Raw genomic sequence first — 14,014 nt, 5'->3', positions numbered from 1 at the left:
TACGAAGCAAATTTCCATAATTTTTCAAAAAAAAAAAAAAAAAAAAAACCCAAAAACGTTCTCTTGAAACAATTAAATTGCCCCGTTTTTAGCAGTGGCTGATGTAACTTGGTTCCTCTCCACCTAACGTGGTTCAAATGAGTCAGCTCCATTTAAATGAACTCACGAGGGCTCATGCGGGCCTCAGAATGCACGGAGCGCCCTCTGGGGTTGGGTCGCGTAGCAGCCAGGGAGCCTCCTTCACAGAACTCTCCAATTCTTCGCCAATTTTTTTAACATTTAACGTTGCCACAAGCCAAAGGGCTTAACTGCATTTCAAAATTGCAAAGTCTCCCGTGGAAGGTCGTACATCGAGGAGGGAGAGGAATCCAGAAAGTGCTTCCGTCTTCTAATTGTCGAGTAATCGCCAATGAGAGTCCGCTCGTAAACAAAGAGACCGCAGCGAGAACTAATGAGCTTATTTTTAAAACACTGACAGAGCTCTCCTCTCATCGGCGCGTTTTAATTACGATTGCAAGCCACGTTCCGGCGGCCACGGCTCGACCTACCCCGATCAGCGGCAGACGAACAAGAGAACCCCTCCCCTCGCCCATCTCGCCCCACCTCTCATTTGTAAAAAACTAAACTCCTCGTGCGGAATTGGTGAAAAATGCCCGGCTGCTTATCACTTCCCCCGGCGGCACTTTGCATTCCGATGTTTACGCGTCACATTCAAATGAAGTTAGTTAATAATAGGGGTCCTCCTCCCACATTCAGCCCCGCGCCAAGGAAAAACGCCGCATAAACCACGAGACGTTGTCGAATTTCTCACAATTAAGCAGAATTTTATTGATGAAAGAGGTGTGCGCCGAAAAAAACACGACGATGACTAACGAACAATACTGCCTGTCGGCAAACTGACGATTTTTTAGGACGAAGGGGAAACTTTCCATTTTTGTGATTTTAAGGTTGGATCTGGTATTTTTCATACATTATAGCGTCATTGAAGCGCCCCCTAACGAGTTGGAAAAAAACTAAAACCATCCGGATTTTCATCAAAATCAGGCATTTTTGAGGAAAATCCATTATTTCGGGAAATCGGTACATGATAAAGGAAAACCAATCCCATTTTTATTTTGGTACATATTATTACTTATATATTGCATATATAATTACATAATGGAATTAAAATATATGTAAAAATTGTGTCCCATTTTTAAATATATTTTAATTCCAGTATTTTGGACTTAGCAGTCCAAAATACGTAGGTTGACTCGTATCACATGCCTAATAAATTGTTCCCACTGTGTATGATAACAAGGATTGGCCGGTCAAATGTCATAATCCGCCAATGAGCCCTCATAAAAAACTGGTCCGTTTCTTTTGCATCTGACAAGACGTGGAAACTATTTTATTCGAGGGCCTGAAAGAGCTATGTCTACTTATTTTTGGCTGCTGGAGTCGTAAATGGCGTTGCTTTTTCTTCCATCATCCACAAGTTTTTTGGAAAATCGAATTTTCGCAAAAATTCGTTTCTTAGAGACCAAACTTTGTACGATTTCATACTTAAAAAGGTGGGCAACACCGTGACAAAATTTGCTGAACATTCCGTTCTAACCGTAATTTTGAAAATTTCGAAGGAAAATACTCTAAACTTCCCCGGACTTAAAATACTTCATCGGAGGAAAAAAATTTCGAAGGAAAATACTCTAAACTTCCCCGGACTTAAAATACTTCATCGGAGGAAATTTTACAACTTCCATATGCTCATACGGCGTTTTTCCTTGCCACGACGGCACCCCCTCCCTTTTCCCACCCCTCCCCCCTCCCCCCGGTTGCCTCCTCAACTGCAGCTCGCTCCCCCCCCCCCCCCCCTTGAGCCCATTCAAATAAACGCTGGCCGCAAGTATTTTGCAGGAGCTGTTTTTTTTGAAACGCTCAAAACCGTTTGCGACCGCGGAGCTCAGTTTTCGCGCTATTAATTCGGCGGAATTAGGTGTAAACATCTCAACTGAGTTCTCTCGTGAGCTCTGATGACGGTTTACTTAGACCGGATCGAAGGCTCACGGTGAGAAGTGCCCGAGTTGCGGGTGCGTGACCGGCCTTTGCGACATGGAGCTTGCGTGTGTCGGGCGGTTATTTAACGCGCGACTGGAACTTTTTAACCCCACCGAGACGGGATTATTTTAATGCTCACTTTCTTGCGAGATTGTCTGCACTCGAGAGTTGGATTCGAAGGAAAACGTTTTGAAACTTTGTGTTGTGATTTAAAGTGATTCGATGGACGCCATATTTTGTGTGAAAACGACATGCGACGTATCGCATCGGTTGGTTTCGTTTTTTCAGCCACTCGTCATTTCTCTCGAATCTTGAGATCGCAATTCTGTCGTCAGGAGACTAAAAAATTCAACTACCTATTCTGACAAACAAATTCAGCGTATTAGAGGCGGGGTTTTCTAGAGGGAGATAATCGCATTCGAGTGCAGTTTAGATATTAGTATCGAATGCCATATTTTTCCTCTCGAAAAAACACGCCTTTATTAAGTTGAATTTATTTGTCAAAATTGGTAAGTGAATTCTTTGGTCTCCTGACAACAGGATGGCAATTTCGAAAAAAATGACAAGTAGCTGAGAAAATGTAACTAATCGATGCGATATATTGCATGCCGTTCTGGCACAAAATATAGCGCCCATCGAATCACTTGAGGGCCCTTGTATATTAAAACTCATTGGACTCCTTCGATATAGTGAAACTCGTTATATAGATGTTCAAATGTGAAAAATGGGTATCTCAATATTGGACTACGTTTTGCAATGGGTGACTATAAACTATGAAAAAATTTTGACTGGCGAATACCATCATTGTTCTGTCAGTGAATGACGCGTAGAAAACGATGCGCACGTTGAAGACGCGAAAAAGTAAATCAGAATCCGAGAAATACGCAGTTCAAAAAGCACCGACTGAGCACAGGGAAGAATTTCATGAGCGCCGCCACCCGCGGCGCACTATGGTCCAAAACTCAAGAATAGGAAGAAATAAGTCGGATAATGACTGAAAGATCACGAAAATTCCGAACCGATGTTTTTTGAGTAGCTAATTTCGAATTTGATGTCAAATTGCCTACATTTTAACACCCTGACCTACTAATTGTAGGCAGGTTAATGGCACGCGGCGGCGCGGCTTGCTGCCGCTGCCAGCTCGAAATGCCCATTGACGCCGACAAACCTAAGGGGATACTTCAAGCATTGCGCAATGCGTGAAGTAGCCCTTTAGGTTTGTAGGCGTCAGTGTGCGTTCCGCGCTAGCAGCACGCCGCGGCGCTCCCGACACGGGCGGGCGGTGAACGCTTTCTTGCGGGGAGAGCTCCCTGGCCGAGAAAATCGTATATCGTGTAATTATTATTATTATTTTTTTTTTCTTTTTAATTTTCAACTTTTAAAATTACACACTAGTCGTGAGCCGCAATGAGTGAACTCTCGACGCTGGCTAGATGAATGAAGCGGGTAGTGCGCCATGAGCGCTGCGGACGCTACATCACTTCCACCGTTCTTCCGCCATTCTGACGCGTTCGTAATTCCCTCGAGTTTTTGGACTTTTTAAAAGCGGGCTTATCCAGGATTTTGGCTCCAAAAATACGCAATAAATCAACTTGTAATCTACTTACCCGTTACTTTTAGAATATTAAACAAAAAAAACGATGTTTAGTGACCCATTCGGAACTGCTATTTCTGAGTCAGGTCATAAACAACATATCGACGGTGGAACTCGCAAACCACGTATCTCGTTTACAGTTTTTTTAAAATATCACCCTTTCATTTTATATTTTTGAAGGAGAACAAAGCTACATTATTCCTTAAAGTTTTTTCAGAACTTCTCTCGCACAGAAAAGGAAAATCATGGATTTTCACGCATTGACGTTTTTTTTTTATTCTATTTACCGGTCCAATATGAAGTCCATTTTTGAATAATTCTACAAGATGACCCCTCTGATTATTTCAGGAGTCTAGGACTCCAAGCCACTTCTGCGGTATGTTTCGAGTATTCCTGACCATATTTTTCTATTATCGTTGTTTCAGGACAAATACGGAACACACTGGAAACTATAGAACCGGAGCCAGAGTTTTTGGCCCCTTTGGAAAACTTGACCGTCACTCAGGGAAGGGATGTTACGTTCACATGTATAGTAAATCATTTAGGTCAATACAAGGTAAGATTCCCAGATACGTGTACATTTATTCTTAAAAATAAAATCGAAAAACGCAACTTGACACAAATATAAATCTCGTCATTTTGAATTTTTTGCCATTTAATCTATGTTGATTGTAAACATCCATATCTTATTTGAATTGTATTTTACAAAACGGAACCAAAAGCATTCCAGTGTCGCCAAAATTCTGCAACTTTTTCACCTTGCAAGTGTAAACTGATCATCTAAACAAGTGTTATCTTCACTCCCAATAAACTATAAATTCGAGACGAAAATAACCTTTGTAAATTTAATTTTTTGCATGATCCCAGCAATTTTATTGCGAAGAATGTAAGTTACACAACCCTAGCAACATTGGTATCAAGATTAATGTGCTTATTGCACCCTGTAATTCAATTGAATAAGATGATATTAATATGCCATAGGTGCTTACTAGTTAGTTTGATGTTTATTTTTGGCACATTTGGCTTATCATTATCTTATTTAACATGGTATGCTTTTTGGTTCCTTTTTGCAAAATGTAATCCACTTGTACTAGTGCACCAAGAGTTCCTTGAGCTACACAGCCAAAGATAGGAGAGATGTAATCGGGCCTCATATTTTATTTATCTAACTTTTCTACCGAATCTGAGCTACACTTCATTGACAGCATAGAGCGGAGCGTTGCAAATTCACGCCTCGCGCCTTCAATTTTACAGATGCGACACGGACATCCATCAAGCACGAATAGTTGTATGTTTGCGCCGTTATCAACGTGCGTCTTTTACCTTACTCTAGTTTCATACTGTGTTACTACTATTATTCTCCGTTTGTATTACTATTTTAGGGGTCAATTTAGACTAATATATACGTGTAATTCGTTTTCCTCGAAAAATTTTGAAGAGAGAAAAGATATTGCGTAATGCTTTAATTCATACATTGTCTAGAGGCCTCTTAACACCTCCAAGCCATGGTGAATTCAACCAATTTTCACCTTATTATTTCATGTAAAGCACGTCTTGTCCGACTCAACCACTTTTAGACTGCGTCAACAGAAGATAACCAGCTAGATCACAGCGTTTTCCAAATTGTACAACTTTTTCTTTGCCTAATAAAATACCGACCAAATGGACCGCGCTAGGCAGAAAGAAACCAAGCCACAACAGCTATGGCCAAATTTAATTGAGTGATCTAATTTTTTTTCATGAAAACGATTGTGCGAATTTTCGTGCAAATTTCAGTGAATTTTCTGCATATCACGAGACAAATTCTTTAAAATTTTCAAAAAAATTCGCACCATAGCTCTCCTGTAAAAAACTAAATTGCCCGGTTTTTGGCAATAGCTGATGTGGGTTGGTTCCTTTCTCCTAAACGCGGTCCAAATATACGCACGATACTTGAATTTACGCGATCATTTTTTTTTCAAAATTAACAATTTTTTGGCACCAAGAAACAAAATCTATTTTCTTATTTACTACACCGTAATCGTGTTGATCCCCCTTTGTCTAACACGATCCATTTAGTCTAAGTTTGAAATTATTTTATTTTTCGACCCCGACTCCTGTTCCCAATACTTTCAACACTCCCATACTGCAGGAACTCGATTCCCACGGTCATTTATCACGGGAAAATTGTCATGTTATTACAATCCGAAACGCAAACGCCAGGAAAGAAAAGACGAGGAGATTAAGGAACCGTTGGCTGCGGCAAGAAAAACACGTGCGGCTGATAAACCAAGCTCATTACTCAAACTTACGCTCAAACCTGTCGATTGAAAATTACCTGCTCCTCGGCGAGTCAAATGAGCCGGAAAATTAACTCCGGGAACCGTCAGGAATAGATCTGGCCGAGGATGGCCCCAGTCTCACGAGTATAAAATGTAAAATAATCAATAGGGAAATAATAAAGGAGAGCGAAAATTGCTTTCCGCTTTAATTAAAAAAATAAACTTAAATACAATATGAAATAACACCGGCGCCTTCATCGCATTAAATATTTCCGCGTCGCTTGACTCCCGCATATAGACGCATTCTCTTACCTCACGCACCCGCTGAGCGGAAACCGCTTATCTCCGGTTGAAATCCCCTGTAGATACGTTGTTCTTGCCGAGAGGGCTCTCGTCTCCTCCCACCGTGTCGGGCATCTCATCAGCTCCTCTTTTTCCAATTTCATCAACCCCGGCAACTTAAGAGACTAGCGGTGGTTTACTCATAAACCTAAGTTTAAATATGAAAGTTGTGAATCTGTATACTCGTTCCTTTATTTACACCGTTGCAAATTTTCCATTAAGGTCTTTTTCAACGGCCTTCATTTAAATTTTTCATATTTCAATTGAGTGGCTCGGAAGACAAGGCGCACAAGTGCAGTTTTCGCTATTTCGAGAGACACGTGTGTTTGAAGTTTCGAAATTACATGGATCCTTACGGTGGAGAGAAAGTTCAAATTGACTTTTTATTGCTAAAAAAATTGGAATTTGGGAGGAAATTTTGCACAGAATATGCACTAAGTAGTGTTACTTGAATAAATCATTGATAATTTTAACTATTTTCGGCTCATCCATGAAGCACCTATCTGCACGAGAAAACATCAAAGGGGGCAAATGAGGAAGAGAAAAATAAAGATGAAGAGTAAGAGAAAGAGGAAGAAGAAGAGAAAATAGCGGAGCAAGTGGAAAGAAGGAAAAGAAACAAGAGGAAAAAATATTTAAAAATTAGGGTCGCCGGCTATCTGGAAAACTGGGAAAGGCAGGGAATTGAAGGCGACCTGGAAAAGTCAAAGCATTTCTGGCATATCTACTAATTTTTGAGCTTCCAAATGTCTAATCTTTTTGATCTTTTTAAGGTTTATTATATTTTAACCAGCTGCAATGCCTTTTTGAAGCCTTTTGGGGCCTTACATTTGAAATTTAATAAAAAAACGAGTCGTGAATAAATTCGCAATCGGAGGAATGCATTTTCCCAGTCTCTCCACTGTTTTCTCCGCTAAATTTACTGCAAACTGCACCAAAATCAATACAAAATTTGTGTTAGTTTGTGTTTCAATTCCTAATTTAACTAAAAGTAACACAAGAACACACTTATTTTTATCAGTGTATATTAGTACATACGCGTCTCCCGCCAAGAATGGATTCTCACTGATTTTTCCGAACGTCTTACGCCAAGAGTATGGATCTTGAAGTAATTTGGAGCTCTAATTAGCTCATTTATTCATTACGCTGCCTTCATTAAGCACAAAGGGCCGCGAAATGGCGGGAAAAAGATTCGGCGGAGTGTTGAAATCGCAGCAAACTCTTAACCTTAACTTTCCACGGAGGCGGGTGGCGGGGTGGCGTCGGAAAATTGACGAAGAAAGGGAGTATTAGAAAATATCACCACACAAAGATGCTCAATCAGAAGGTATTATTGAATTCGCCCGGAGTCGAACTTCCCGCGCGCGCTGCCACGCTCGGGAAAAACGCCGTATCAACATTCGGGCGTTGCCTAGATTCTCCTAATAAAATGCGCATCTCATCCATTTTGTTAAATATTTGGTTGCTCTCAAAAATGTGCGGTCTCAAGTCGCACCCATGTAGCAGAATTCTCAAAAATGAAATCGAACAAAAAAAATTAAATAAAATTAAATAAAAAAAAATAAATGAAATTGAAAAATAAAATTAAATTTTGAAAAATAAAATAAAAATAAAATGAAGTAAAACATTTAAAAAAAAATTGAAAAATGAAAAAATGAATTGAGAATTGGAAATTGAATAAAACTGAATTCGATAGTGCGATGAATGGCAATGGAGAATTTGCACGCAGATTTTTTCACTGCTTCATCTGAGAGTGCTTAAAGAGCTGATTTCGTGGTATTTTTTGTAATTATTCTATGGTATGGGAAATTGTAGCAATATAGATTCATAAGTGAAAAAATGCACCGCCGATAGTGACATCATCTGGAAGGATCTCCCATTTAAACTCATGTATTTTGGCAGATAGGATCGTCTTATCTTATCTCCTCCAATAACTGTTCAACTTATGGACCAAGGGTTTCCTCGGGTTCAGTGTACGCAGTAGTTTCCACTTAAACACGAAATTCATCAAATTTCAGACACATGCAAACTCTCCATGAAGTAGTTATCTAAAATTCAAAAATATTTGTCGAAAACAACGATTTGATAACAATTAATTGCAATTAAATCGCTGTTTCGTATTCAAAATTCGAACATAACTATTTATGGCAATTTTGTACCTAACATGTAGATTAAAATGGCTATTTAGTAGAAGTTTGATAGCAATGAATAGACAATAAATTGACTATCAAGAGCGTATTTATCACTATCAATCTTGAATATCTGCTGCATGAGTACTGTGATAGACAATAATAATTAAACAGAAACGCACCAACTCTCATTTTTGGGGGGGGGGGGAATATGTTGGCTGTAGTTCCGAATTCTACTAGTCGTAAATGTTCTCCTGTCAAGAGGTCATCAAAATCAAGAGCAAATATTTTCGATTTGGTAGAAGTCGTTCATTTTTATCTCTAAAATTGAGTCGTACGGATAAATATAACTTCAATCCTGTACCATTTCGCGGCTCAGAAATTAACAAAGGGACAGTAATTTGAGTTTTTAGAGTAAGTAGCTGTGATGAAGTCAGGCGTAATGTGCCTCAATGTGGGGGTTAAGGGGATAACATAATTATGCATCAATTGGTGTGAAGATGTCCAACAATATTAAAAAGAATTGATTCTTTGGAAGGGATTTAAAATTCGAGGATGAAAAATGGAAGATTCAAGCAAAACACTGTCGAGGTGATTCCACAAGGTTTCTGGCGTGGTCGAACAGAATGGCGTGCGATGTGTCGTATCGATTCAGTCATAAATCTCGGCAGATTTTGAATTTTTATCAAAAAAAGGAACATCTTAGCCCCTACGCACGGGCCTAAAGAATCATTTTTAATAAAAAAAAATTGGAAAAATTCAGAGAAGTGAAAGGAGGATCCTCCCTAGAAAAAACCTCCCATTTGACAGAGAAGTCGTTAACTAAGTACGTCGAATGCGAGATTTTTTCCAAAAAGGATCCTTATTTCATTTCTCTGAGTTTTACCAATTTTTTAGTTCAGAATGATTCTTTGAGCTCGCGCGCAAGGGCTATCGTCATTCCTTTTTCTTTTTTTTTTTGATAAAAATTTAAAATCTGCCGTGATTTTTCACTTGATCGATGCGATAGATCGCATGCCAGTTCGATCCCGCCAGAAATCGGAACGAATCATCTTAAGTTTACCCGGCACTGTTGCCGCTCTTTAAAATATCTCATTGCGTACGCTTCTAACATCATTAATAATGCGAATTATGGCTGGAAACTTGGACTCAATGTAATTGGAAAGTGTCAGGATCTATAATTAAAAAATTGACATTTCGAACCTCGGGCTGGTCTTCTCGTTGTACTGAACGATACGGTTTTTCACCTTAACTAGCCTGGCGTCATAATCATTAAAGCCGTATAATTGCGGAATTAACAGAGAACTATACTGAAAGTCACAGTATATGAGGACGTATCTGTAACAATAGCGGATGTGAAAAATTACTTTTTTGAAACACGCTTAAAAAACTGTTTTGTTCACGCAAAAATTTCATATGCTTGGCTCTGGCATAATGTACAGATCTCGAAGATTACATCTCAAGTATTTTCTCAAAATTTTCTCGATGCCAAAACAGTTTTTTGAATGTGTTTCGAAAAGGTAATTTTTCACATCCGCTATTGTTACGGATAAGTCCTCACATGTATCTTCATTGGGACGTTTCAAAATTTCCGCTATTGATAAAAAATAAAAAATGAACTTTTTTTCCGTCGTTTTTACAGGATATTTTTAAAGGGTATAAAGGATAATTCGCAAAAGATACTAAGAAATAATGAATGATCGTCTTCTTTTGATAAGATGAAATACATGAAGAAATCGCAAATCAAGATTATACTTAAATCTTTCATTATTGATGCGTCATCGCCTTAGCAACATCACGCGAACGCGACGCAGCGCGTCAGCGTGAAGAAAGCGAGCGCCCCTTCAATTGTTTGCTTATGCAACGAGGACTACCGTTAAGTTCGAATAGTTGTATTAGAAGTTCCCATTCAAAAAGCCGGTGCGCCTTCATTCAATTGCACACATCGATGGTGAAACTGCAATTAATATTTCAATAGCAAAAAAAAAGACTTGAGTAAAACTACTCGCTGGAGATAAAACGGGTAAAATTCTTCGCGATTTGAGAAATGCACGGTGAAAATTTTTTAAAATTTTCTAAGAAATACCCGGTGGAAATAAAAAAGCGAGAAAAGCACGGTTAGGAGCGATAGAGAGGGGTTACGACTGAACAATAAGTAGGGAGAACCTGGTTTAAGTTTTTTTGATGCACACAATAGATTTTTTCTGTTTTTTTTCTTTTTTTTAAACTTATCATGGAATTTCAATCGTAGTTTAATCTTACGATTTTAAACAACTCTAGAGAAAACACTCACAACCTCCCATCCTCCCAATTATAACAATCGTCAGTCAGCACTCTTCAAAAACAGTAAAAAAAAATTGTTATTCATTTTGTTTCCGGAATCTATTTTCGGATACTTAGTGAGTAAATTAATGTCTAGTGAAATTTATGTAATTTTTTTTTTCAAAAATAAAATATATTTTTCAGCATTTTCTAAATATATTTTTTTAGCATATTCTAAATATATTTTTAGCATTTTGCAAGTATATTTGACTCTTTTTGAGCATTTAAGGTGTTAAAAACTAGCGTAGATCTTTTAGGAGTTTTAATACGGTGATTTATTTATTTTATTTTTTTTTTAAATTTACCTCGGGGTCTTATAAATTTTACTCAAAAAATACTCGAAAATGATTTCCTAAATCAAATTCTTCAACAGGTTTTTCTAAGAGTTATTTTACAAACAATACGAGTATTCAAGCGTAGTTTTCAATAGTCGTTGCGTCTCCGGCAGTCTCAAAAATGAATATTTGACTGAGAAAATCCGGCAACGTTGGAGTGGCCATACGACCTTCTGCCTTAGCGCGCGGTTCGCTTTCACGGACCGGGTATCCACGCGCTCTTTTGATTTAGTTATCTCTCTCACACTTTTTACTTATCAATGTATTCACGCTAGACTCCATTCCTCAATACAATCCGCCCTAACCCAGAAAGGCAGCGTGAAAAAACGCGACGACAAAACGAAAGAAGGAGAGGGCTGGAAAGGGATAGGAAGTTGTAAGTCGGATCTTAAAGTTTACTTAATCTAATAATCTAACCTCTGCGGAGATGAGTCGGGCTGGGGGCAGATCCGGCGACACGACTGAAAAAGCGGTCTCCAGATTCGGAAGCAGATTTCCAACTTACGTATTGTTTTGCGAAACAATGCCTCGCGCTGTGATTGGAATTAGCTTAATTTTTAGATGCAGTAGTTTTTCCGACGATTTTCTTCGCTCCTCTGGCGTAAGGACGTATGTCATTGTCCACGTCAGCCCTGTTGTACGTATACCTCCATGCTTAACGGGGCTCTTGTAGGAATCGAAGTACGTCATTACGTTGGAGGAGAGACGATTCCTTTGCGTTGACTTTGGCCTCCGCTTCCACGAATAATCGCACTTATAACGGAAGGTTTTCAAAATCGAAGGGCAGAAACTTCAAGGATCGATTCCTCAGATAGAAATAAAACGGTATACTGATATATGATATTAGTTGAGCCATTTTAATAGGGGATATATTTTTAGGGAGCTTATTAGGGCTTCGTCCCCCGTGTTTTTGTTTTTTACTTTTTTGTCAACAAATCTGGGTAAATCGCATAAAAATACCTCCCAGCTCAAAATGTCGTGTAATTTTGTTGATGGCAGTGGCTTCAGTTCACAAAAATCAACTTCTTCGTAGAAAATTTAAGGGATCATAGCTCCCCTTGAAAACGCTCAAACGCAAGAATATAAAAAAAAATAGTCTTATTTCGATTTTAAACAAATTGATGTCTCTTCTTTTCATTGATATTATGTTTCATTCAACTATGATATTTTAATCTTTTTTATACTAGTGATACTTATTATTCTACCTAAGGGCTACCTATAGGCCACCTAATAATATAATTGATACCGATCTCTGAAGTTTCCGCCTTCCGATCTGAGACACTCTGCATAAACTATTGGCGTTATTAAGTTCGTCATGTTAGACGTCAGGGAGAGACAATGCAAATCGATTTATTCTTACTAGTAGCAGTGAAATATGTATGTTATTCCATTGTTATTGTTCAGATCGACTTTAGTATGTATTTAATATTTTATTTTCCTCGGTTCTTACAGGTGGCGTGGATCAAATCAGACTCAAAAGCAATTCTTGCGATTCACACCCACCTGGTGGCTCACAACACCCGACTTAGCGTGACTCACAACGGTCATAACACATGGAAACTTTCAATCAGTAACGTCCAGAGTAATGACTCAGGAACGTACATGTGCCAAATAAACACAGACCCCATGCGGAGCCAGGTCTCAGATTTTATGTCTTACTCTTCTCTTTCCACTGCAAGTAATTTTCCCGTGCAGTATTCAAGTTCTGTGAAAATCTTGTCAGAGCTTACGCCAAGTTAATAGTAGTTTGATTAAAAATATACGTTTAAAAAAAATACAAAATTATCCATACAAACGGCTGACATTTATAACGTGTACCAAAAAGACAATGTTTCGACATCTCCGATTATGTATTATTTTAGTATATTAATTACAAGGAAAATATCAAAAATAATTTCCTTGAAACTTATTATAAATGCGTACTCCTGAAAAAATGAAGAAAAGTCGCCAAAATTCTAGTGATAACAATTGGTCACTTTTTCTTCTGTTTCTCTCCCCTCTCCCTCCCCTCCCCTCTCAAAAGAAAAAATTAATACAATAAATTCAAGGCATATTTTGCAACGTCATAGTAAAAAACACGCATTTTCAACTTTAGCCATTGATTTTTTACAGGAGCCGTTCATTCGTCCATTTACATATACCTATAGACTCACTGTCGCTTGCAAATTTGATTCACTGAAGGAAAATCTATGGCTTATAATAGGCCTTAGTGGTTCACATGGAACACCACTAATAGTAGTGAAGGCGATGAATAATAACAGCAGATATACCCTAGTGTTAGTGTATATACCAAGTATGGTATTTATACCTAAGTATGGTTCACAGACCGAGAATCATTAGTTAATTTACCAGTCTTATTGGTGTTCCATATAAACCACTAATTGAGGATCTTGGAGGACAAGGCGTAGAACTGCAGTTTTTGAAAAAATTGAAATATTAATGATTTCAAGTGAAACTAGTCGTAATGCATACTCTGTGACAAATTCGATCCTAAACTCCAATTTTTAAGCATGAAAAAGTCAGCTTGAACTTTCTTTCTGCCATATGGATCCGTGTAATTTCGAAACTTGTAACGCGTATTTCTCGAAATAGCAAAACTTGCGTCCTCCAAGCCCCTCAATAGGTTTATAAAGCCATTGATTTTTCTCCCTGCCTAGTGGAATGTATGCATCTCCCCGCAAGGAATTCGATGTCATTAAATTCTGAGTGCGCCTTCCACTAAATCATGATATGTTTTTAGATGGGCCACCTAGAGATTGTGGTGCCACCGGACATCCTAGACGATGGGTCCTCGGACGACTATGTTGCTCTCGAGGGCGGAACAATCAAACTCAGGTGTTTGACGACAGGCACGCCAGACCCCTCCGTTCACTGGAAGCGGGAGGACAATAAACATATTATTTTCCGCCAAGAAAATAACCGAGAAAAACAAGGTAATAAGTGACATCACTTATCATTAACATACGCAAGAGCGTAGCCTGAGAGATCCTCCAA

The 14,014-nt window shown here is 38.6% G+C and overlaps 1 protein-coding gene across 2 annotated transcripts in view; it reads left to right on the top strand.

Annotated features, from left to right (window-relative positions):
• LOC109034758 (lachesin) overlaps positions 1-14,014 on the top strand; it is a 252,465-nt gene that overhangs the window by 222,628 nt on the left and 15,823 nt on the right. For both annotated transcript variants that reach the window (XM_072301889.1, XM_072301888.1), the window contains exons 3-5: positions 4,057-4,187; positions 12,473-12,658; positions 13,761-13,953. In XM_072301889.1, coding sequence (XP_072157990.1) covers positions 4,057-4,187; positions 12,473-12,658; positions 13,761-13,953 — 510 coding nt within the window. The remainder of the gene's footprint in view (positions 1-4,056; positions 4,188-12,472; positions 12,659-13,760; positions 13,954-14,014) is intronic.

Source organism: Bemisia tabaci, chromosome 6 (genome assembly GCF_918797505.1).
Source record: "Bemisia tabaci chromosome 6, PGI_BMITA_v3".
Lineage (NCBI taxonomy): Eukaryota > Metazoa > Arthropoda > Insecta > Hemiptera > Aleyrodidae > Bemisia > Bemisia tabaci.
This window is presented reverse-complemented; position numbering and strand designations above follow the sequence as displayed.